Consider the following 26,616-nt stretch of genomic DNA (forward strand, 5'->3'; position numbering starts at 1 on the left):
TATCAATTCAGAAATTAAATACTGACTTATGACAAAGATGTAGCTCTGCTATACTTATCCCCATTCTCACTTTTTCTCATACACATAGCTAATACCATATGACTTTTTTGGCTATACTGCTGCTGCTAAGTCGCTTCAGTTGTGTCCGACTCTGTACGATCCCATGGATGGCAGCCTATGAGGCTCCCCTGTCCCTAGAATTCTCCAGGCAAGAACACTGGAGTGGGTTGCCATTTCCTTCTCCAATACATGAAAGTGAAAAGTGAAAGTGAAGTTGCTGAATCTTGTCCGACTCTTAGTGACCCCATGGACTGCGGCCCACCAGGCTCCTCCATCCATGGGATTTTCCAGGCAAGCGTACTGGAGTGGGGTGCCACTGCCTTCTCCGTTGGCTATACTAGTAGTTATTATTTACAATATTAAAGATATATATGTAATATATAAAATTTACTGCACGCCTAGTACATACCATACTATTTACTTTCTTAAACAAATTTCGTTTTTCCAAAAGCTACCAACAGCTTTTTTTTTTTACTTATATATTATATATATATATATATATATAAAAAATCAATCCTAAATTTTTTTCTACCTTTCCGACTTAATTTGCTCACAGTTAATCTCCTTACACTAGAGTTTCTCAATAGCAACAATACTGTAATTTGGGGGCCAGTTATTTCTTTGATGTGAGGGAATGCCCTTGCATTGTTTTGTGCAACATCCTTGGTCTCTTACTCACTGGATGCCTGTAACAATGACCCTCCCTGTCTAGGCAAATCAAAAGCATGTCCAAATATCGGGGGGAGGAGAGGGATGAGACAGCAAAATCATTCCAATTGAGAACCACTGGTTTAAAGATATCAGATAATCTATCTCTTTCTTCCAGCTTCATTCTGAAGCTTTCACATGATGGATTTGATCTCGTGGCTTAATTTGTCTCCTCTTCCTTGGCTGACTTCTTGTTTGTTAGAGCACATCCTTCAATAGCTTTCTAAGAAAAGATTAATGGAAGGAAAAAATTTTTTTAAGTTTAAAAATGTCTTTATTCTGTCCTATGACTGATTTGGCATTCACTGATGCTCTTTCCAGTCAGCAAAAACAAGACCAAGAGCTGACTGTGGCTTAGATTGTAAACTCCTTATTGCCAAATTCAGACTTAAACTGAAGAAAGAGGGGAAAACCACTAGACCATTCAGGTATGTGTAAAGAAGAGAAGCAAAAAGCAAAGGAGAAAAGGAAAGATACACCCATTTGAATGCAGAGTTCCAAAGAATAGCAAGGAGAGATAAGAAAGCCTTCCTCAGCGATCAATGCAAATAGAGGAAACAACAGAATGGGAAAGACTAGAGATCTCTTCAAGAAAATTAGAGATACCAAGGGAATATTTCATGCACAGATGGGCTCAATAAAGGACAGAAATGGTATGAACCTAACAGAAGCAGAAGATATTAAGAAGAGGTGGCAAGAATATACAGAAGTAGTACACAGAAAAGATCTTCATGACCCAGATAACCAAGTTCAGTTCAGTCGCTCAGTCGTGTCCAAGAGTTTGGATTAACTCCAGGAGTTGGTGATCGACAGGGAGGCCTGGCGTGCTCCGGTTCATGGGGTCGCAAAGAGTCGGACACGACTGAGCCACTGAACTGAACTGATGCTCTTTCCATTCTTTTGGATTCTTTAGTCTCTCTGTGCTTCATTCACCTTGGATGGTTTCTACTGCTATGGCTTCAAAATTATTAATCTTCTTTGGCAGGGTCTAAGTTAATGTTACTGCCATCTAGTATATTTTTCATCTTAGATATTGCAATGTTCACTTCTAGAAGTTCTATCTGGGTCCTTTTTGTATTTTCTACTTGTTTAACCCATTCAATCTTTCCTCTAGCTTCTAGAGCATATGGAATACAATAACTGTTTTATGTCCTTGTTTGCTAATTCTAATGTTTCTGTTCATTTCAGGTCAATTTTGACTGATTACCTTATTATCAGTCATATATTCCCACTTACCTGTAAAGTGATAATCTTTGGATGCCAGACACTGTGAATTTTACCTTGTTGGATGCCAGGTATTTTCATATTCCTATAAATATTCTTGTGCTTTATTCTGGAATGCAGTTACTTGAAAACTGTTTGATCCTTTCAGGTCTTACTTTTATAAATTGTTCGGAGGGTCCAGAGCAGTGCTCATACTAGGGCTGATTATTCCCCACTACTGAGACAAAACCCTCCTGAAGACTTTATCCAATGCCCCTTATGAATTATGCATTTTTTGAGTCTAATTGGTGGGAACAGGCACTATTCCCAGCTCTGAGCATGCATCAGGAACTGTTCTGGAATAATGTCACCTGTTTTTTTCTTCCTCCACCTTCAGTGGTTAAGTCACACAAGAGCACATATATCAAAACTCTGTTGAATACTTGTGATGCCAGAGGAGGAGGAAAGGAATCTTCGCAGACCTTGGGAGTTCTGTTTTGGGGGAAATCTTTCCTCTTTAGTACTCTAGACGCTTTGCTCTCATCAGAATCTTAGCAGCATCTACTCAGCTCAGGAAGTACATTGGGATCTACCTGGGTACCCCTTCCTGTGCCACGGCCTGGGAATTTTCTCAAAGTACAGTTGATCCTTGAGTGACATGGGTGTTAATGCTAACATGGGAGAATCGATGCTCTCTGCAGATGAAAAGCCATGAATAAAGCTTACAGTCAACCCTCTGTAAAAGCAATTCTGCATTCATGCTTCTGTGCCGGTGGATTCACCCCACTGTGGATCACGTAGTACTATAGTATTTACCACTGAAAAAAAAATCTCTGTGTAAGTGAACCTATGCAGTTCAAACTCCTATTTTTTGGAAGGTTAACTGTAGTAAGCTAGGACAATCCTGGGGTTCATCTTGTCTATTTCTCTCTCTCAAGGGAATTACCTCCTTGCCGGACGTCTAGTGTCTTAAAAACCATTTTTATCATGTTTAATGTTAGTTTAATGTATGTTTGTTTTGGTTGGGGAAGGAGACAAATCAAACTTCTGTTGTCTTATTGTACAAGACTTATTTTTTCTGCCTGGAAGCTTTTTATGATATTCTTTAATTCTTATTGTTTAAAAAAAGCACAGACAGATTTAAGCTTTTTTAGAAATCTCACTGATGCTTGCTAAGCGATTTAATTTAAAAGCTTTTATTTCTCGTTATCACTGGAAATGTTTACTTCTATTTTTAAGTTTCCTCCCTTCTGGTATCTCTGTTCTATCTTTCTAGACCTCCTACTTAAAGGATATCAAACCTCATGGATAAGTTCTCTAAGATTTTAAAGTTTTTTCTCATATTTCTTTTTATTTCTAAAGTTTTTAATTTTGAGATTTTCCTAACTTTACCCTCCCAATTTCTGTTAATTTTATCACTTATAACTTCCCAGAGCTCATATTTTCCTTATATTCATTTATCACAAAATAACTCTTGTTCTATGGTCATCAAATCTTACATTTCTCCAGGCATCCTAAATAGAGTTTTATATCTTAACTTTCCCCCTATATCTTAAATAATCTGTGTCACATTCAGAATTTTTTAAAAATCTTGCCTTTTTCTTTCAAAGTACAGGTGATTTAATCCAATGTGTGGTGAGCTTTCACTGCCTGTTTATATTTTCAAAAAAATGTTGATGGGAAGCTTTCTGGTCTTAGCAGAGCTTGTCAAGTACCAGTAAGTTTTGTAGCAGAGTAGACATGTAAGAGGCAGCTATAGGATCTCTACTCCCTCATATTCTAAATACCAAAATGTAGAGAGCTTTACTACACTACCCAATGTGTTACCTTTGTTTTCCAGTTTCCACAGAGAAACTCCACCCACTCACTTTGTTCCTTATTTTTCCTACTAAGGAGGTGGCTGTTGGTAAATGTCTGGTTGCTTGTCACTCTGTGAGGTGGGAAGGACAACACACACTATTACATAACCTTCACTTTTGATATCACCATTTTCCATTCTCTATCCTCCATTTTATTATCTTCTTCCTCATTGATTTAACCTATTTGGCTCCTTTCTCTGTAATGTGCAACAGTTTTACAAGTGTGCCAACTGATGAGATTTTTGAGGTACTGAACTTGAAGTCCATTTTTTAACTTTATTTGATATTGAAGTACAGTTGATTTTCAAAATTATGTAACTTACAGGTGTATAACACAGTGATTCACAACTTTAAAGGTTATACTACATTTATAGTTATAAAATACTGGCTATATTCCCTGTGTTGTACAATTCAGCTCTGTAGCTTATCTTCAACATAAGAGTTTGTACCTCTCATTTCCCTACCCCTATACTGCCTTCCCCTACTTCCCTGTTCCCACTGGTAACCACTAGTTAGTTCTCTGTATCTGTGGGTCTGTTTCTTTTCCATTTTATTCATAGTAGTGTTGTATTTTTCAGATTGCACATGTAAGTGATATCGTAAGTGCCTGTTTTTGACTTACTTCACTTAGTATAATACCCTCCCAAGTGCACCCATGTTGTTCCAAGTTTTCATTTTATGGTTAAGCAGTATTCCACTATATATATACACACATACGTACATGTACCATATCTTCTTTCCATTCATCTATTGATCAACATTTAGGTGGCTTCCGTATATTGACAATGGGCTTCCCAGCTGGCACTAGTGGTAAAGAACCTGCTTCCCAGTGGAGGAGACATAAGAGCTGCAGGTTCTATCTCTGGGTCAGGAAGATCCCCTGGAGGAGGGCATGGCAACCCACTCTAGTATTCTTGCCTGGAGAATCCCCATGGACAGAGGAGCCTGGTGGGCTACTGTCCAGAGGGTCACAAAGAATCAGACACGACTGAAGTGACTTAGCACACATATATTGACAACTGTAAATAATGTTGCTATGAACATTGGGGTGCATGTATTGAGTTAGTGGTTTTGGGTTTACAACTGTAAATGATGTTGCAATGAACACTGGGGTGCATGTACTGAGTTAGTGGTTTTGGGTTTACATATATGTAAACATATACATACATACACATATATATACATACATATATATATATATATATATATATATATATATATATATATATATAAAACCCAGTAGTTCCCTAGGAGTGGAACTGCTGGGTTATATGGTAGTTATATTTTTAGCTTTTTGAGGAACCTCCATACTGTTTTCCACAGTGACTGCGCCAATTCATATTCCTACCAACAGTGTATGATGTGTTCCCATTTCTCTACATCCTCAACAACATTTGTGTTCTTTTTGATGTCATGCTAACAAATAAGAGGTGAAATCTCATTATGGTTTTGATTTCCATTTCCCTGGTGACTAGTGATGTTGAGCACCTTTTCACATGCTTGTTGGCCATCTGTATGTCTTCTTTGGTTAAATGTCTCTTTAGCTCTTCTACCCATTTTTGGATTTTTTCTTTTATGTGGAGTTCTATGAGCTGTTTACATATTTTGAATATTAACCCTTATCAATCATATCATCTGCAAGTATCTTCTCCTATTCACAAGGCTGTCTTTATTTTGTTGATGGTTTTAAGATTAATTAGGCCCAATTTGTCTATTTTTGCTTTTATTTTCCTCGCTTTAGGAGGCAGATCCAAAAACCTACTGCCACAACTAATGTCAGAGTGTTCTGCCTAGGTTTTCCTCTGGTTTTATTGTTTCCAGTCTCACACTTAGGCCTTTAATCCACTTTATTTTTGTATATGGTGTCAGAGAATGTTCTAATTTCATTCTTTTACACACAACTGTCCAGTTTTCCTATTATGTACTGAAGAGACTGTCCTTTCTCCATTGTATATTCTTGCTTCTTTTGTTGTAGATTAACTGACCTTAAGTGCATGGATTTAATGCTGAGCTCTCTATTCTGTTTCATTGATCTATGTGTGTCTGTGTGTCAGTATTAAGACATACTGCTATTATTACTGTGGTTTTGTAGTACAGTCTTTAGTCAGGGACTGTTATCCTTCCAGCTCTCTTTCTCAAGACCATTTTGGCTATTTGGGGTATTTTGTATTTTCATACAAATTTTAGATTTGTTCTACTTCTGTGAAAGACCCTGGTATTCTGACAAGGATTACATTGAATCTGTATATTGCCTTGGATAAGTATAGTCATTTTAACAATATTAATTCTTCCAATCCAAGAACATAGTGTATTTTTCCATTTGTGTTGTATTTAATTTGCTTCACCAATGTCTGTTTCCTGAGTTCTTTTATCTCCTGATGTACATTTATTCCTAAGTATTTTATTCTTTTTGATGAGATGGTAAATGGGATTGTTTCCTTAATTTCTCTTTGTGATAGTTAACTGTTAGTGTATGGAAATGCAACAGATTTCTGTATATTAATTTTGTATCCTGCAACTTCACCAGCTTCACTCATGAGCTCTAGTAGATTTCTGGTAGCATCTGCAGGATTTTCTATGTAGACAACTATGTCTTCTGCAAACAGTGACAGCTTTACTTCTTCCTTTCCAATCTTGATTCCTTTTTTTTTGGTCATGTATGGCCTTTATTATGCTGAGGTATGCTCCCTCAGTGTGCACTTTCTGGAGGTTTTTTAAAAATCATAAACAGATGTTGAATTTTGTTAAAAGCCTTTTCTGCATCTACTGAGACAACCACTTTTTTTTTTTTTTTTTTTAAGTTTTCACGTTGTTAATGTGATGTATCACACTGATTGATTTAGGGATACTGAAAATTTCCAATGATAGGTCCTATGTGGCCATGATGTAGGATCCTTTAAATGTGCTTTGCAATCAACTGAAGATTTTGTTGACAATTTCTACACCTATGTTCATCACTAGTATTGGCTTGTTATTTTCTTCTTCAGTGATATCTTAGTCTAGTTTTGCTATCAGGTGATGCTGGCCTCACAGAATGATTCTGGAAGTGTTCTTTCTCTGCAATCTTTTGGAATAGCTTCAGAAGGATAGGTGTTAACTCTTCAAATGTTTGGTAGAACTTACCTGTGAAGACATCTGGTCCTGTTCTAATGTTTTCTGGAAGGTGTTTGTGTGTGGTTTTTTATTTTTGAACTGATTAAATACTAATACTGGTAACTGGTCTGTTCATATTTTTTATTTCTTGGGAAAGTGTACCATTCTAAGAACTGGCCGATTTCTTCTAGTTTGTTCACTTTACTGGTATGTAGTTGTTGTAGTGGTCTCTCATGATCCTCTGTATTTCTGTGGTGTTGGTTGTTACTTCTTTTTCACTTCTCACATTACTGATCTGGACCCTCTCCCTTTTTTTCTTGATGCATCTGGTTAAAGATGCAACAATTTTATCTTTTCAAAGAGCCAGCTTTTAGTTTAACTGATCTTTCCTATTTTTACTTAGTCTCTATTTCATTTAGTTCTGCTGTCTGTATGATTTTTTTCCTTCTACTTACTCTGGGATTTGTTTGTTGTTCTTTCTATAGTTCCTTTAGGTGTAAGGTGGGCTTCCCTGGTAGCCCAGACAGTAAAGCGTCTGCCTGCAATGCGGGAGACCTGGGTTCTATCCCTGGGTCGGGAAGATCCCTAGAGAAGGAAATGGCAACCCACTCCAGTACTCTTGCCTGGAAAATTCCATGGATGGAGGAGCCTGGTAGGCTACAGTCCATGGGATCGCAAAGAGTAGGACACGACTGAACAATTTCACTCACACTGGTAGGTTGGTTGAGATTTATCTTTTTCCTGAAGTAAGCTTGTTTCGGTACAAACTTCCCTCTTAGAACTGTTTTTGCTATGTCCACAGATATTGATGGCTCAGACAGTAAAGAATTTTCCTTGCAAGGCAGGAAACCCAGGTTTGATCCCTGAGTCAGGAAGATCCCCGGAAGGAAATGACTACCCACTCTAGTATTCTTGCCTGGGAAATTCCACAGACAAAGAAGCCTGGCAAGCTACAATCCATGGGGTTGCAAAGAGTCAGACATGACTGAGCGACTAACACTTTCACTATAGGTATTGAGGAGGCTTCCCAGGTGGCGCTAGTGGTAAAGAATCTGTCTACCAGTGGAGGAGACAAAAGAGGCACTGGAGGAAAGCACCGGCAACCCATTCCACTATTCTTGCTCAGAGAATCCCACGGACAGAGGAGCCTGGTGGGCTACAGGCCATAGGGTCACAGAGTCAGACACAACTGAAGTGACTTAGCACACTCAGCATACACAAAGGTATTGAATTGTCATGTTTTCATTTTCATTAGTCTCTAGGTAACTTCTGATTTCCTCTTTGATTGCTTCCGTGATCCATTTGTTGTTAAGTAACATATTGTTTACCCTCCATGTGTTTTGAGGGTTTTGCCATTTCTCTCCCCCCTTGCAGTTGGTTTCTAGTCAGTATTGTGGCTGGAAAAGATGCTTGATATGATTTCAATTTTCTTCACCAAGACTTGTTTCATAGCCTAGTATGTGACCTATCCTCCAGAATGTTTCACGTAGTCTTGAAAAGAATGTGTATTCTGCTGCTTTCGGATGGAATACTCTTAGCAAATAAGTCCCTTTGGTCCAATGTGTCATTTAAGGGCAGTGCTTCCTTATTGATTTTCTGTCCAGATGATCTGTCCATTGATGTAACTGAGGTGTTCAAATTCTCTATTATTGTGTCAATAACACTGTCAATTTCTCCCTTTCTGTCCATTAATATCTGATATATGTATTTCAGGCAGTTTAGTCACTCAGTCGTGTCCAACTCTTTGCAACCCCATGAACCGCAGCACACCAGGCCTCCCTGTCTATCACCAACTTCCGGAGCTTACCCAAACTCATGTCCTTTGAGTTGGTGATGCCATCCAACCATCTCATCCTGTCGTCCCCTTTTCCTCCTGCCCTCACTGTTTCCCAGCATCAGGGTCTTTTCCAATGAGTCAGTTCTTCGCATCAGGTGGCCAAAGTATTTCAGTTTCAGCTTCAACATCAGACATTCCAAAGAACACCCAGGACTGATCTCCTTTAGGATGGACTGGCTGGGTCTCCTTGCAGTCCAAGGGACTCTCAAGAGTCTTCTCCAACACCACAGTTCAAAAGCATCAATTCTTCAGTGCTCAGCTTTATTTATAGTCCAATTCTCTATTTAGTTGCTCCTATATTGGGTGCAGATATAATTGTTATATCTTAGTGCATTGATCCCTTGATTATTGTGTGGTATCCTTCTTCATCTCTTACAACAGCGTTTATTTTAGGGCTTATCATTGTCTAAGTATTGCAACCCTGGCTTTGATTTCTATTTGCATGGAATATCTTTTTCTATCCTCTTACTTTCAGTCTGTCTATAAACCTGAAGTGATCTCTTCTAGGCAGTATACACACACACACGTCTTGTTCTTGTATCCACTCAGCTATTCTGTGTCTTTTTATTGGAGCATTCAGTCCATTTACATTTAAGGTAATTATTGATATGTATGTTCTTATTGCCACTTTGTTATCTGTTTTGGGGTTACTTTTGTAGGCCTTTTACCCCTTCCTTCTTCCTTAATTCTGTTGTGATTTAGTGACTATCTTTAGTATTGTATTTGGATTTTTATTTTTTGTGTATATCTATTACAGATTTTTGGTTTGTGGCTATCATGAGGTTTTTAATATAACGTTCTATGTACATACTTGACTTTTTAAGTTGTTGATCTCTTAATTTCAAATGCATCTTAATCCCACAGTGTATACTCTCCTCCCCTCCCAATTACTATTTTCAGTATAGTATTTTACATCTAATTGTTTTGTGTACCCTTTAACTGCTTATTGTGGGTGTTTGTAGATACTGTGGATTTCACTATTTTTGTCTTTAAACCTTCCTACTAGGTTCATGCATGGATGATTTCCTATCTTTATTGTATGTTTTCCTTTTACCTTTTTCATTTCAGAATTTTCATGTTTTTAGAGTAATAGCCTTTTATTTTTCACCTAGAGAAGTTCCTTTAACACTTGTAAAATTGGTTTGGTGAACTCTTTTAGCTTTTGCTTGTCTACAAAGCTTTTACTCTCTCCAATAAATATGAATGAGAGCACTACTGTGTAGCATACTCATGCTCATAGGTATTTTCCTTTCACCACTTTCAACTTACAGCACTTCCTTCTGGCCTGCAGGGCTTCTGCTTAAAAGTCAGCTGATGGCCTTATGGGAGTTCCCTTTTATGTTATTTGTTCCTTCTGTCTTGTTACTTTTAATATTCTCTCTTTAAATTTTACATTTTGATTCAGTGTGTCTTGGTGTGTTCTTTTTGGGTTAATCCTGTATGAGACTCTCTGCACTTCCTGGTCTGGAAGGACTGTTTATGGCTATTAAGTTTTTGGCTATTAAGTATTCAGGGATATTCTTAGCACCTTTCTTTCTAAGACTTCTAAAATGCAAATATTAGTGTGCTTGATGTTGTCCCAGAGGTCTCTAAAATGTCATTTCATTCTTTTTTCAGTTCAGCATCAGTGATTTCCACTACTTTGTCTTCCAGCTCACTGATCCATTCTATATCATTTAATCTGATGATTCCTTCTAATGTATTTTTCATTTCAATTGTATTCTTCATCTATAGCTGTTCTTTATATTTTCTCATTGTTAAAAACTTACAGTTTTTTGCTCTGGGCATCTATTCTTCTCTCACGTTTTTTGATCATTTTTACAATCACTACCTTCACTCTTTCTTGGGAAGACTAAGTTTTTCACTTGTCTTCTGGGTTTTTTTTTCCTTACTCCTTTGACTGGAACATGTCTATCATTTCATTTTGCCTAAGCTGCTGTATGTATTATTTATCTGGTGGGTTAGTTATGTTTCCTGACTTTAGAGAAGAGGCCTTCTGTAGGAGACATTCTATGCATCTCAACAGTGTATACCCCTCTCATCACCCAAGCTATATGTTCCAGGGGTTTCCCCATGTTGGCTGCATGGGTCCCTCTTTTGTGGAGGGCTATTTGGGTGATGTGATAAGACTTTGCTGGCACCTGGTCCAGTTGGTTACCAGGCCCTGCCTTGTGCAGAGACTGATGGCTGCAGGTTGGTGGGCTGGAGAACCTCAGGGAGCCCCAGGACCAGGACTCGTGCTGGTTCATTGACAGGAAGAGTCAGGATCCATAAGACTCTAAGACTGTTAGTGGGTGAAGCCAGGTCCTGGGGTTAGTACCAGACTACTAACAGGTAGATCTGGGTCTTGGAGTCTGGTTTCTGGGCCCAGGTATCTCAGAGCTGGTGTCAGATTACTGGGAAAGGGGGGTGACAGTTACGTTTGTGGTTCAGGGTATCCTAAAGCATGTATTTGCCTCTTAGTGTGGGCAGGGCCAGGGTCAACGTGGTCTTAAGTCAGGGCCTGCTTTGTGCAGGCTGGATTCACAGCCTGTGGAAGTCAGGTTTTTCTGCATTTGGTGTCTGACCCCTGATTGGTGAGGCTGGTCCAGAGGCCACAGCAGGCTTCCTGGAGGGCAGGGTCAGGGATCAGGAGATCTGGGACTGGTGCCTTCTCACTGGTGGGTGGAGCTGGGTCTTGGCCTCTGGTGGGCAGGGGTAAGTCTAAAGGTGGTTGAGAGCTCAGGAAATCTTTAGGTAGCCTGCCTGCTTATGGATGGGGCTGTTCCTCCTGGATGGGGCTGTTCCTCCCCCCAGTTAGTTTCACCTGGGGCGTCCCAGCACTGGCTCCTACATGTTTATTGGCCAGGTCTTGGTTCTAATGAGTGAAAGGGAGGATTCTACAACGGCGCCCATTACCACCAGTGTCCACATGGCAGAAAGGCACACCCAAGGAATGGCTGCCATCAGCATCTATATCCCCAGGGTGAGCTGCAATTGCCTCTTGCTTCTCTGGGACACTCCCCGACACCAGCAGATAAGTCTGGTCCAGGGTTCTATCAAATGATTGCTTTTGTCCTGAGTCCTGGAGTATGTGATACTTTGTGTATGCCCTGTAAGAAAGAAATCTCTATTTCCCTCAGTCCTGTGGGACTCCTGAAATTAAGCCCTGCTGGCCTTCCAAGTCAAATGCTCTGGCAGCTCATCTTCCCAGTGCAGGGCTGCCAGGCTGCAGAAGCCACCATGGAGCTCAGAACTCTCATTGCTCTATGAGAACCTCTGCAATGTAATTATTCTCCAGCTGTGGGTCACCTACCTGGGGGAAGGGACTTGACTACATCAGAAGTCCATCCTTCCTGTCTTTTGGTTCATTCCTTATGACTTTAGCTGTAGCAAGTCTTTCCTGGTAGGTTATGGTCTTTTTTTCATCAATGGTTGTTCTGCAAATAATTGTGATTTTGGTGTGCTTGGGAGAGGGGATGAGCTCAGGGTCCTTATACTCCCCATTTGGCCAATCTCCCTGATTTCTATTTTGAAATTCAAATCTTAATTCTACTAGTGAATTTTGAGGCTTAGAACAGTATTTCCTCATATGCCATCCACCTCTCTTTTAAATTCTGCTTGCCCTAAATACCACATCTTGCCTCTCTTTCTAAAAACTGCATGCTTGAAAAGTACAAATGATATTTTTCTCAATTTTTATTTCCTGGAGAAAATATTTTTTAAAATCATGCTGATCCATCCCTGCATCTAATATGCTATGGTCTCCTTCTTATCTTCTGAATTTTTTCATAGGGTTTATTCTACTTTTCAGTACAAAAATTTTTATGTTTGTCCATTAGCAGGTGAATGAATGCTTGCTCTGTAGTTATTACTCAGAAGTTTGCTTTTAGAATTCTCCCTTGAAGAGTTGGTTAATGTAAATTTACATTACCAGATCACACAGTTCTAGTAGCTGGAGAGTAAGAAGGAAGTTGGAGACCGGGAAAGCCCTAGCAGAAGAACTACCCTGTACTGCTTCCAGGAAGAAAGAGTTCTCTGTATCCATAACTTAGTCTGGCCCAGCCTAAATATTAAATAAATGCTATTAAGGGTCTGGTTTCCTTTCTCATGCTGGCACCTACCACAACAGGGACAAAACATCCTCTAAGTTAAGGATTTTCCTCTGGGTATAAGCATGCAATAAAAGAGAAGTTTAAAAAATTAAGTTATATCTGTAGTTCTCCTCCTAGCTTTCAAAGGAGGCAGGAACTTTTCTGGCTCAGGCAGTTATCAGGCCTCTAATATGTCAATCAGAGAGAAGCAGACAGTATAATGGCAGAGTTGATCACGAGGCCAAACTGCTGCACACCTTAAAGGACAAGGAAGGACAGGGTAAGGAAGAGAAGAGAGGTCGGGGGAAATGAGATGGGGACAAAGAAAAGTATTTGAGAGAATGAAAATTAGTGGCTAAAAAGAAGGGCAGGACCTAAAGAAAGGGATTCTGAAAGAAGAGTTACAGTAATAACTTTTACTATATGATGTATGCTGTTTCCTCCTCACTGCCCCTAAAAACACCACCCTCCAGGAAAAATCTACATTACCTTGTAAAAGTTTTTCTGAAAGAGAATTTTGTTCCTTTGGGATCTGACTTCATGGTTTGATGCACCTCAAGGCAGGAGCCAGAGGCCTGCCCCATTTGAGCTGCATGAATTGTCCAGCTTCCAAGCACACTGCTTTTCAAGTACCTAGTGGTAGCCCAGGGGTTAGAAGCATGGGGTCAGAAGCCTGACTTTCTGGACTGGGCTTTAGCCCTGCCACTCACTGGCTACTAGTTCTGTGACCTGGGAAATTCATTTAAACTTTCTGTAAAATAGGGACAGTAACAGGACCTACTTCAGAGGGTTATTTTAGGAATTAAAGTTAATTCATGGACTTCCCTGGTGGCTCAGCTGGTAAAGAATCTGCCTGCAATGCAGGAGACCTGGATTCAATCCCTGGGCTGGGAACATCTCCTGGAGAAGGGAACGGTTACCCACTCCAGTACTCTGGCCTGGAGAATTCCTGGACTGTATAGTCCATGGGGTTGCAAAGAGTCAGACAGGACTGACTTTCACTTTCTTTCCAAATTAATTTATACAAAATGCTGAGAACAGTGCCTGGCATCTACAAGACAGTATAAATGCATAGTTTATACAATTAACTGAAAATAAACATTACCATTATCACTAAAAATTTTAAGGTTCTTCTCTATGTCCTATGGCATGCCTCCTTTCAAGTCCCTATTCTCCTAAACTGTGTGTGCTAAGTTGCGTCCAACTTTGCAACTCCATGACTGTAGCCTGCCAGGCTACTCTGTCCATGGAGTTTTCCAGGCAAGAATACTAGAGCAGGTTGCCATTTCCTGCTTCAGGGGATCTTCCTGACCCAGGGATAGAATCCATGTATCTTGTGTCTCCTGCATTGGCAGGCAGACTCTTTACCACCTATGCCACCTGTGAAGCCCCCCTTCTTCCAAATTTTAGGGTGTTAACTGCTGTCAGGGGCAGCTCCCACAGCCTTGTGGATGTTCTACTACTTTATTGTAATAAATGTGAGAAAACTGGTTTGGGGCAAGAAGAGTGGGGCTGATGTGGTGTGTGTCTTCTTCATCCCTACAGCCCATGTTCCTCTACATTACAGGGTTTGCCAGGTGAGCCTCCAATCATTTCTTAGGGACACTGCTACTTCTCAGAAGGAGGCAAAAGAATTAGTCCTGGACCTTGCTTCCAAAGATCCCACTTACTCTATCCCTAAGAGTATGGCCCCATTTCCAGCACGTCTGGTTTCCTGTACTGGGAGCAGATCATTTCAGTGGGGATCCTATGGAGGCATATGGATACCAAGTCATCCTTCCTAATGCATACCCTAGATGATCCCCTCTTCCAGTTCTCATTCATTAATTCACTTAACAATACTTAACTGGTCATCTTCTAGATGCAGAACACTGAAATAAAAGATACTGTTCTTACCATAAAAGCTAATCTTTTTATTCCTTTAGTTGTTGTTTAGTTGTTAAGTAGTGTCTGAGTCTTTTCTGATCCCATGGACTATAGCCTGCCAGGCTCCTCTGTCCATGGGATCCTCCAGGTAAGAATATTGGAGTGGGTTACCATGCCCTCCTCCAGGGGATCTTCCCAACCCAGGGACTGAACCTGCATCTCCTGCATTGGAAGGTGGGTTCTTTACCACTAGCACCACCTGGGAAGCCCCTAGTACACAGTACTTATACAAAATTCTGCACTTTGCCTTTCATTGCCCTTAAATAGTTAAATTATACAAACTTCTGAGATACAAACAACAATAAGAATGCTTTTGTTCTCCAGAAACTTCCAATCCAGAGGCCAGGGGTGGGTGAGTGGGTAAGTGGGTATGACAGATATAAGTGACATAGGACAGTAAAAGTTATGAGGAGTCAGCCTGGGGTGCTATAGGTAACTCAGAATGGGGAAAAAAGGGAGGACAGAGAGAAGCTTTAAGAATAAAGGGCATAGAAGCTCACTTTGCAGACTAGCCTTAAACAGCAATAATTTTCCATTTCAAATACTTTAAACTGCCCCATACCCTTTGGAGTTACTCCCAGCTTTCTGGAGTGTTATAATGAACACCCACACTGTGGGCCTTCATAAAAACAGCTTAGTGGTAGAAAAACCAAACATGCTGCTTTTCATACATACCTCATATTTCATGGTAAAAAATCCATCCCCTCCAATGCCCTCAAGAGCAAAGGCCTGTACAACAGGCCACTTCTCCACTACAAACATATCAAATATCTGCAAGTGACCTAGAGGAATCAAGTACAACATGTATCAAATATCATTCTGAATACAGCAGTCTAAACCTGATCTAATGTGCTCAGAAAGGCATCATTTCTCACAAGTTCACCACAGCCTCATCTAGCAAAAAAAAATACCAAAAACTGAAACAGATAAAATGGTTAGATATTAACACTAGAAATACAAAATGAAAGTCAAGGAAAAAACAAAATACAAACAAGTTACAAAAATTCAAGTTTCTCCATATTTTCACATTCTGGTTTCCAGGGAAAGTAAGAAAACACATAGTGGCCTATTATATCTGACTTGTATCACTAAGTGGATATATTTATTAACAGACCAAAACTTGACTCTTTTCCCTTAAAAAACACATAGCTAACCAACTTCCTCTAGGGAAAAGTATGAAATCAAAATATTTCCTTCCGTATTATTATAAGGAAGGAAACATTAAATGTACAAGTTGTTTTTTTTTTTTCCTTTTAGTAGATAAAGACAGAAGCACTGCTAAACTTGCTGATCTTTTCCCTCTGTTTTTACACTTGTTTTTTTGGCCATGCCCCATAGCATATGGGACGTTAGTTTCCCAACCAGGGATTCAACCCACACCCCCTGTAATGGAAGCACGAAGTCTTAATAAGCACTGGATCACCAGGGAAATCCCTTATACATTATTTTTGAGCATCACTGTCAGCATATTTTTAACAGCTACCCAAATTACTATTTCTTATTGGCAAGAGGCGCCACAACTATATTTCATCTTTAATAAGTGGTACGGACTAGATCCTCATGAGTCCTTCAATCTGATTGCTGGTAGCATGCTGTGATGCTGCAGAAACTTCAGTTATGAACACAAACTTGCATAGCAAAGTCCTCAGATTTCATTCTGCTCGATCCTCTCTGCCTTTAGTGAAAACAGATCAATGGGTTTTCCAGATGAATGTCTCCACTGAAAGGAGAAGTAAGGACTTTCGACTCATACACCAGCCCAGCAAGGTTCTAAAATGGATGACTGTCAGATACACACCTTGGGAGCTATAAGGAATGCCAATTCTACTGCAGTCTCGAACCATGTCCACAAAGCTGGCAATTTTAAATTCTTCTGCAGCTTCCTCATCTTCATACTAAAGAAGGAAGTTAAAGGAATCAGGCTCTAATGAGACATCATATAAAATTCCATATTTCCTCTGCATTTTTATTAGTTGTCCCAAATGTCCCATGAGGGTTTTTTTTTTTGGTAGCCATGCTGTTCAGTTTGAAGGATCTTAGTCCTATGACCAGGGAATGAACGCATGTCCTTGGCAGTGAAAGAACAGAGCTCTAACCACTGGACCACCAAGGAATTCCCTTCAAGAGGGTATTTTTAAAACCAGCTTTTTGTGTCTGTTGATCAAAAACACATCATTCTCTTACCTTACACCACACACAAAAATCAACTCAAAATGGATCAGAGACCTAAATTCAAGAGATAAAACTTATCCTCAAAAATCTCCCAAATGGGGGACTTCCTTGTTGATCCAATGGTTAAGACTCAGAGCTCCCAATGCAGGGGGCATGGGTTGGATCCCTGGTTAAGGAGCTAAGGTACAGCATGCCACACGGCACAGCCAAAAACAAACAAATTCCCCAAATGCTCATATGGAAAAAGGGTTCTAAACTTACACTGGGTCCCAACTTCCATGAAATTCTAAATCTTAAGCCCCAATTTGATTTTTATCCAAACTCTTAGAAAGGGTCCAAAGGGAAAAAGAAACAAATACCAAGAAATCCAAACATGGAATGTCACAGAATGGCTCCTGGGGCCATTCCTAGGCCTGAGCAAATGGACCCAGGTGGGGGATGAAGAAGCAGGGCAGGAAGGTAGGTTCATAAGCCTACTATTAGGTCACAATTTTAACAGTTCTTTTCGCCTTTTTCAGGCATGTAATTTATTGCTAGGGTAGCTTTATAGTGAAATATGAAAAGTTCCACTAAAACAAATAACTTTTTTGTAAAACCACATTTCACAATTTGATTTGGGGTGGGGACGGAGTCATGCCACATGGCATGCAGGATCTTACTTCCTTAACCAGGGACTGAACCATGCCCCCTGCAGTGGAAGTTCAGAGTCTTAATTTTTATTCGACTGCCAGGGAAGGCCCCAATTTAATTTTTTTAAGGACTTTCTGTTCCATGTCTATTTTTTCCTGAAGTATCCTTAGAGTGTCTCTACGTTTTTACTTTATATTGTCTCCTCACCTCATTTTCAGTCATGCAGTGGAAATGCAGATTTCTCCAATGGGCCACATAGGGTAACAGATAGCGATAATTTATAGGATTACAGTACAGATGGACACTATCTGATTTAATCAATATAATCACATCTGTAAGAAAACAAAATTAAAACACAAGATGGTCAGAGGCATTTCCTTTAGACACCTTCTGCCCACATAATCTGTGAAACCATTAAAACTACCTCAGAAACAACACAACAAAACTCTAAACTGAAAAATTTTAAATTAGGCAACATGCTTCAGAGTGCCTGTAGAACACTCAAGTGTGGACAGCAAAGATTTCCTCATCCCCACACAACACTTCATCCGTTGTAGTGCTCTGGTTATGGTAGAATAAGTCAAAAGAACAGCCTTCAGTGCATTTCATAAAGTTCAACAAAGCAAAATCTGCTGTACCAAACTCAGCTGTGTTCTTCACTGTGGAAATAAACAGTAAATGGCAATTCTGCAGCTAAAAGTCACTGAGGCAGGAAAACAGCACGGAATATGGCCAGTGACCAGTTCTCCTGCATACATCAGTGTCTAAAGCTCTTAGTTTGGGTCAAGGCAAATTGTGGGCCTGAGGATATCACTTTCCTTGTGACCTGGGAAAGGTTATTATATACAAGGGTGAACTCTGTACACAGGAAAGGCTGAAAGGAAGGAAGGAGAGGCAAGTGGACAAGGCTTCTATAAACAGATCAGCAGCTCACAGATACAAGGAATAACAATCAGTGTTGCTGGGGTCAAATAAAGCAATCCCAAAGGTGCAAATAAAACCAAGTAAACTAACAAACGGGGGCTTCCCTGATGGCACAGATGGTAAAGAACCTGCCTGCAATGTGGGAGACCCAGGTTTGATTCCTGGATTAGGAAGACCCCTGGACAAGGGAATGGCAACCTACTCCAGCACTGTTGCCTGGAGAATGCCATGGACAGAGAAGCCTGGCAGGCTAGAGTCCATGGGGTCACAAAGAGTTGGACATGATGGAGCAACTAACACACACTAAAAAATAAGCCAAGGAATAGGGCAGGAATATTAAAACAGTTTAAACACTAAGAAAGTGTCACACTTTCAGAAGAAAAGCAGAGGCTTTATTCTATGGCTCCTCAGATACCAGAGCCATTAGGCCTCTTTCTAACAACACAACATTTGGGAAAGGGCTGGAGAAGATGCCTGGAAATGAGAAAGGAGCATGGGAGCAGAGAGCAACTGAGGCACCAGGCTTAGGGAAATGCCAACATGTAACACAGTGTGACAGACAATAATCTACAAAAACATAAAGCCCAGTGAATACTGATCTCAGCTGACTACACAGCTGGGTGGCCTCATGAAATAAAGCTCTATGATTATGACCTATAAAATCACTCTAAGCTCCACACTCAATCAGATCCAAGGTGTTCAAGGGATCACAGAATGGAGCAGCCTCTTCACTGCTGACTCTCAGCTAAGTGCTGGACTTAAAAGGCACCATGGGATGGGAAAGAGTCCACCCTCTCATCCTTCTGGGAGACTTACTCTGAATCACTTGTAGCTGACCTGCTTAAGAGTGAGAGTTTGACATCACTGAGAGCTTCCTGTGTCGACTGGACTCTATACTGATGTATAACATACTGCAAAGAATTAGGATCCAGTAAAAGAAATCATGCAACAGCCACTAAACCGAATGAAGCATGCTCGGATCTCACAGGACTAAAGTTATCACTACAAGTAAATTTTAAGAGAGTACACAGGCAGGTAAAAGAAGAAAGCATAAGAGAACTAGATGAACATATAAACTATTTTAAAAGTTTTTTTTTAATAAATTCTTTGTATTTGCCTCTTTTTCTTTCAGATAATTAGGGATTGTAACGCAGAAGATAAATCTGGTAAACTCACCTTTCTAGCTATTTGGATTTTAAAAACGAATTAATTTGGAAGAAAATGCTCATTACAAGCCTTCATTGTGCTAGGCGACAGGATAAAGACAAAGATAAGCAGAAAAGAGGACCTTTGAGGACTTAAACTATTTCTTTTATATCAATATTGTAGTGTCCTTAGCAACCTTGACTACAGTGAAATGTGTGGCTGCACAAGCATCTGCCTTTTTATAATTCTCAATGAGCTGCCAAAATGAATTATTTCCAAACCAGTAGATGTTATATAGTGTAAGAAAGCAATTTTTAAAATCAGAATCTGAAACTAAATTTCAGTTAAAAAAAATTATTGGAAGGGATAATTTCAGCCTGCTCTTTCCACACTAATAAAAAGAAAAACTTTAACAAATCTCTAATGATAGATACTACTAAGGACTTTACTAACAAATTAGAAGAATTTTCATATACACTAGGCCAGGGTTCTTCAACTTCAGCACTACTGACATTTAGACCAGAACATTTTTTGTTGTGAGGAGCTGGCATGTGTATGCATCATAGGATGCTTAGCAGCATCTCTGGCTCTACCCACTCTGCCCAGCTGTTACAATCAAAAATGTCTTCAGCCAAATGTCCCTTGGGGGATAAAACCCTCTAGTTGAGAATCACTGCATTAGATTCACAGCAAGATTATTTCAACAGCAGATTTTGCATCCACCAGCTGCTTCACAAGAGCTGTCTCTTGTCCATTTTGATTTGTCTATTTCCGTGTCTTCTGATCCATCTGGCGGATAAGTCATGATGCTAAGTATGTGATGTCAGAGATAGCTCTTGGGCATCACCGCCATAGCAGCATGACCACAGGGTGAGTGTCTCAAAACGAGAAAAGGGGAATGTTAGCAGAAAGACTGCATTGTAATTACAGGCACCATCATAAATTACAGTCACATAGAAAACAATGCCCAAAGACAGGGCAGGACAAAGAGCCTTTGTTCCTAAACTGAAGATGTACATGAAATCTTCTTGTAGGAGAACCTTGCAGGCTCATCCTTGACTCACAGTTGAAAGTGCTATCATAGGACAACAGCATATAACATGAGCCTCCCAGCATGTAGAGGCAGTAGGAAATTTACAGGAAAACTAGTACCTTGCCAAGAAGATATAATGTCAAATACTGATGTTTACCATTTCCTCTAAAACTGATTTATCCAATAAACATACTCTGAAAACTACTTGTCACTCAGTTCAGTTCAGTCATTCAGTCCTGTACGACTCTTTGCGACCCCAAGGACTGCAGCATGCCAGGCTTCCTTGTCCATCACCAACTCCCGGAAGCTACTCAAACTCATGTCCATCATGTCGGTGATGCCATCCAACCATCTCATCCTCTGTCGTCCCCTTCTCCTCCCGCCTTCAAACTTCCCAGCATCAGGGTCTTTTCCAATGAGTTGGTTCTTCACATCAGGTGGCCAAAGTACTGGAGTTTCAGCTTCAGCATCAGTCCTTCCAATGAACACCCAGGACTGATCTCCTTTAGGATGGAGTGGTTGGATCTCCTTGCAGTCCAAGGGACTAGCAAGAGTCTTCTCCAACACCACAGTTCAAAAGTATCAATTCTTCAGTGCTCAGCTTTCTGTACAGTCCAACTCTCACATTCATACATGACTACTGAAAAAACCATAGCTTTGACTAGATGGACCTTTGTTGGTCAAGTAATATCTCTGCTTTTTAATATGCTATCTAGGTGAGTTATAGCTTTCCTTCCAAGGAGCAAGCATCTTTTAATTTCATGGCTGCAGTCACCATCTGCAGTGATTTGGGAGCCCAAGAAAATAAGGTCTGTCACTGTTTCCATTGTTTACCCATCTATTTACCATGAAGTGATGGGACCAGATGCCATGATCTTCGTTTTCTGAATGTTGAGCTTTAAGCCAACTTTTTCACTCTCCTCTTTCACTTTCATCAAGAGGCTCTGTAGTTCTTTGCTTTCTGCCATAAGGGTGATATCATCAGCATATCTGAGGTTATTGATATTTTTCCCAGCAATCTTGATTCCAGCTTGCGGCTTAATTCAGCCTGGCATTTTGCATGATGTACTCTGCATATAAGTTAAAAGAGCAGGGTGACAATATACAGGCTTGACTTGACGTACTCCTTTCCCGATTTGGAACCCGTCTGTTGTTCCAGGTCTAGTTCTAACTGTTGCTTCTTGATCTGCATACAGATTTCTCAGGAGGCAGGTCAGCTGGTCTGGTATTCCCATCTCTTTCAGAATTTTCCAGTTTGTTGTGATCCACACAGTCAAAGGCTTTGCCAGTCAATAAAGCAGAAGTAGGTGTTTTTCTGGAACTCTTGCTTTTTCGATGATCCAACCAGATGTTAGCAATTTGATCTCTGGTTCTTCTGCCTTTTCTAAATTCAACTTGAACATCTGGAAGTTCATGGTTCACATACTTGTCATTAGTCTATTATCTAGTAGGTGACCAAAAGCATATTACTTAACATATCAGCAAAGAAGAAATGTTTTTCATTAATAAAAGAGCAAAAATTTACTGGAGCTTCAGGATATTTTAAATTTTCCATAAAAGGGCATTTAAATAAGCATTCAAAGGAATAAATCACGTAACTTCTCTCTCACACAGAGTCTACCAATATATACTTACCATCTAAAACTTCTTCAGAAAACCCTGTTTTCTCAAAATCACTGGCATTTTGATTGTACAAACCAAGCAGAAGATAATTTGCCAGCTCTCTGCAGCCTTCATTGTACCTGCTATCGATTCCTGCAAGACAAAGAAGGTTCTGATCAGCTGTACTGTACTATGGGAGAAAATGAGTCCCAATAGTTTGTCCCTGCTCAGTAAAACTGTGATGGTTAAGTTAAAGGTAGCACCTCAGACCAGTTTTGTGCCAGAAACCAAACTAAACAACTCTCTGTGAAAGAAGTAGCCTCAGCATCAAGTATTCTTACATGGATTCAATATCTGAATACCTGAGATGGTGAAACAGCACAGAATACAGAAGTTATTAATTTAATCAAAAGAAATTTTTGAGGATAGAAGTTACCAGAAAATACAGTCCACACCCTGTCAGAGGTGGTTAAAGATTTTGTAATACTTCCAGTTGGAATAGGACTAGGCATCAGAAAAAGTATTTTCTTCTCAAAAAGACCTTTATCAAAACAATGAAATCAAATAGAGGAGAATTAAGGTGGTTTGAGAAGAACTCAAAGAAGTGAAAAGAGGACAAGTGAATGAAACCACAGACATCTATCTTCTCACAAATATTTATCAGGCCCAAGGCCATGCACTGTGCTGGATGCTGAAGCATGCAAACATGCCTACAAATGGTCCTCATGAAGCTTACAGTCTAATGGGGCTGGGTCAGAGACTAATGAAAAGGAAATTAAAATACCGCCTTCATAACTGCCTTTCAATGGCACAGGCACATATACTATTTGGTTCCTGTATGTGTGTAAAAGCCCAGAGCTATGGCTCTGGGCAATAGGGACATGTCAAGGGCAGGGAGCAGTCTATGTAAGATTGAAGGGAAGGGGCTGGGGCAGAAGGAGCTCAAAGAATGTAAATACAGCTGGAGCTTGGGAAACAGGACTGCCAATGGTTTTTCAGAGCAGTGAAAAGTGAAAAGTAGTGGGCATTCAGGCCAGTAGGGCTGAGAGAGGACTTCTGTGGGAAGACTACTTTCTCAGCTAGATCAAAGCAGCACAGTCCTCTTCTATCCCAACCAACACTTCAGTGAAGAAAGGGATTAAAAAAAAAAAATCAAAAGAAGGAATGACTTGGTCTACGTAATGCCTGAAGTTCAAAGTGCTAGAGTTAAAAATAACCAGTGGGGAACTTCCCTGTTGGTCCAGTGGTTAAGAATCCACCTTCTAATGCAGGGGATGAGGGTTCAATTCCTTGTTGGGGAACTAAGATCCCACATGCCAAGGGGCAACTAAACCTGCACGCTGCAACTACTAAACCCGAGTGCTTCAACTAGAGCTTTCTCAGCTGGGAGGGTCTAAAAGCAATGACATCCCTGGAGCAAAGAGCATACACAGTGCCTAGATCTTGGTTTCTAATACAATTCTCCAATAACTGAAATCAGGGCTCCTTAAGAGCATGGGTGTTTTGAGGACTGAATAGACAAAATAAGACTGGAGAATCTTATACTGTCAGAAAATACAGAAGTGCTAAACAGACTAAAACTTCGATGAGGATATATCAAAGGGAGGGACATAGGAGTCAACCAAAAGAGCTCCAAATGGTCAAGCTGATACAATTTGAAGTAGCAATAGAATATAACCTAAAGTATAAATGAAATAATACTAGATTTTAACTCAAAGTATAAAATAAATATTCATGAATTGATACTGATACAAACAAATGACTGAAATAAGTGAGGGAGAAAAGACAAATATCCCATGAAGAAGAATTTCAAATAATTTATGTAATTACTATCCTCTGCTCAAGGCAATGGGGCATAAACCCTACTCCTTAGTGTGTAAGCTGCATAGTGACTTCCTCCCAGAGGACAGTATGGACGGAGGGGTGGGGAAAAAAATTTATAGTACAGAATCTCACAAATACTATCTCAGACAAATGATGAAAGTCAATATTCACTGAAAAGTCTTGTTGTTAATATGTACTCTCGCTATCATGTGAAGAAAATGGCATGTTACTTCACTGATCTTCCACTCCAAAGTCCACAACTCCAGTCTAATTATGAGAAAAACAAAAGAAAAATCCTAATAGAGGGATTTTTCTAGTACTAGTACTTCATTAGTACTCCTCAAAACTGTCATTAAGGTCATCAAAAACAAGGAAAGTCTGAGAAACTGTTATGGTCAAAAGAAGCCTAAGAAGACAACTAAATTTCAAATGGGATCCTAGAACAGAAAAAGGACATTAGGTAAAATTTAAGGAAATGTGAAGCAACTGTGGGCTTCAGATAATAATAATATATTAATACTCATTAATAGGGCTTCTCTGGGCTCAGTTGGTAAAGAATCCACCTGCAATGCAGCAGACCTGGGTTTGATCCATGGGTTGGGAAGATCTCCTGGAGGAGGGCATGACAACCCACTCCAGTATTCTTACCTGGAGAATCCCAAGTACAGAGGAGCCTGATGGGCTACAGTGCATAGGGGCACAGAGTCGGACACAATTGAAGCAACTTAGCATGGACACACAACAGGGGAAACTGGATGAAGGGCACATGGGAACGCTGTACTACTCTCTTTGCAATTTTTCTGTAAATCTAAAAATTGTAAAAAAATCTAAAATTGGGCTAAAAAATTATTTTTTTTAAATGGAACTCTCAAGAACTGCTGGTAAAAATATAATACAGTAGAACCACTCTGTATGCAAATGTTTACAGTAGTTTTATTTGTAGGTCCTAACTGGTATGTACATACAATAAAATAATAATTACCAATAAAAAGAGACATATTCATGATAGATGCTACTGTAAGGATGAATCTCAAAATAATTATCCTAAGTGAAAGAAGTCAGACAAAAAAATATATACTGTATGATCCGATTTATATAAAACTCCGGGAAATGCAAACTAATGTATAATGACAGGAGGCATATTAGTAATTGCCTAAGAGTGGAGAAGAGACAGAATGGAGACCCTACAAAAGGACACCAGGGAACCTAGAGGTAATGGCTATGTACATTATCTTGACTGTAGTGGTACTCTCACATGTATACACATATGTCACCCCTTAACCGAAGTAAAGTTAGTGCTGTAAAGAAATATACTGCATAGGAACCTGGAATGTTAGGTCTATGAATCAAGATAAATTGAACGTGGTCAAGCAAGATGGCAAGAATGAACATAAATCACTGAACTAAAACGGAAGGGAATGGATGACCACTGTACCTATTACTGTAGGAAAGAATCTCTTAGAAGAAATGGAGTAGCCCTTATAGTCAATAAGAGAGTCCAAAATGCAGTAATTAGGTGCCATCTCAAAAACAAAAAAATGATCTAAGTTCGTTTTCAAGGCAGACCATTAAACATCACAGTAATCCAAGCCTATGTCCCAACTACTAAAGCCAAAGAAGCTGAAGGAGAACGGTTCTCTGAGATCCATAAGACCTTATACAAACTAACATCAAAAATAAGATATACTTTTCATCACAGGATTGGAATGCAAAAGGAGGAAATCAAGAGATACGTGGAGTAACAGGCAAGCTTGGCCTTGGGATACAAAATGAAGCAGGGCAAAGGCTAACAGTTTTGTCAAGAGAACACGTCATAGCAAACACCCTCTGCCAATGACACAGGAGACAACTCTACACATGGAGAACACCAGATGGTCAACACTGAAATCAGACTGATTATATTCTTTGCAGCTGAAGATGGAGAAGCCCTATACAGTCAGCAAAAATAAGACCTGGACCTGACTGTGGCTCAGATTATGAACTCTTTATTGCAAAGTTCAGCTTAAACTGAAGGAAAGTAGGGAAAATCACTAGATCATTCAGGTAGGACCTAAATCAAATCCCTTATGATCATGCAGTAGAGGTGATGAAATAGACTCAAGGGAATCTATTCCTTATATATTATATTATATATTATGTAATCTATTCCTTATATATTATATTATTATAGAACCTGATAGACACAGTACCTTAAGAACTATAAACGAGGTTTGTAACACTGTACAGGACGCAGTAACCAAAACCATCCCAAAGGAAATGCAAGAAAGCAAAGTGGTCATCTGAGGAAGCTTTACAAACAACAGAGAAAAAGAAGAGAAGCATAAGGCAAGGGAAAAAGGGAAAGATACACCCAACTGAACACAGAATTCTGAGACTAGCAGGGAGAGATAAGAAAGCCTTCTTAAGTGAACAATGCAAAGAAATTGAGGAAATCCAGAAAGGTAAAGATTAGAGATCTCTTCAAGAAAACGAGATGTCAAGGTAACATTTCATGTGAGGATGAGCATGGTAAGAGACAGAAACACT

At 39.7% G+C, this 26,616-nt stretch overlaps 1 protein-coding gene across 3 annotated transcripts in view; it reads right to left on the bottom strand.

Moving 5' to 3' along the window:
- DNAAF9 (dynein axonemal assembly factor 9) overlaps positions 1 to 26,616 on the bottom strand; it is a 173,379-nt gene that overhangs the window by 118,802 nt on the left and 27,961 nt on the right. For all 3 annotated transcript variants that reach the window (XM_025263999.3, XM_006042748.4, XM_006042749.4), the window contains exons 3-6: positions 22,300 to 22,419; positions 17,769 to 17,893; positions 16,558 to 16,654; positions 15,435 to 15,541 (exon numbers count right to left, since the gene is read on the bottom strand). In XM_025263999.3, the coding sequence (XP_025119784.3) occupies positions 15,435 to 15,541; positions 16,558 to 16,654; positions 17,769 to 17,893; positions 22,300 to 22,419 (449 nt within the window). The remainder of the gene's footprint in view (positions 1 to 15,434; positions 15,542 to 16,557; positions 16,655 to 17,768; positions 17,894 to 22,299; positions 22,420 to 26,616) is intronic.

Source organism: Bubalus bubalis, chromosome 14 (assembly GCF_019923935.1).
Source record: "Bubalus bubalis isolate 160015118507 breed Murrah chromosome 14, NDDB_SH_1, whole genome shotgun sequence".
Taxonomy (NCBI): Eukaryota; Metazoa; Chordata; class Mammalia; order Artiodactyla; family Bovidae; genus Bubalus; species Bubalus bubalis.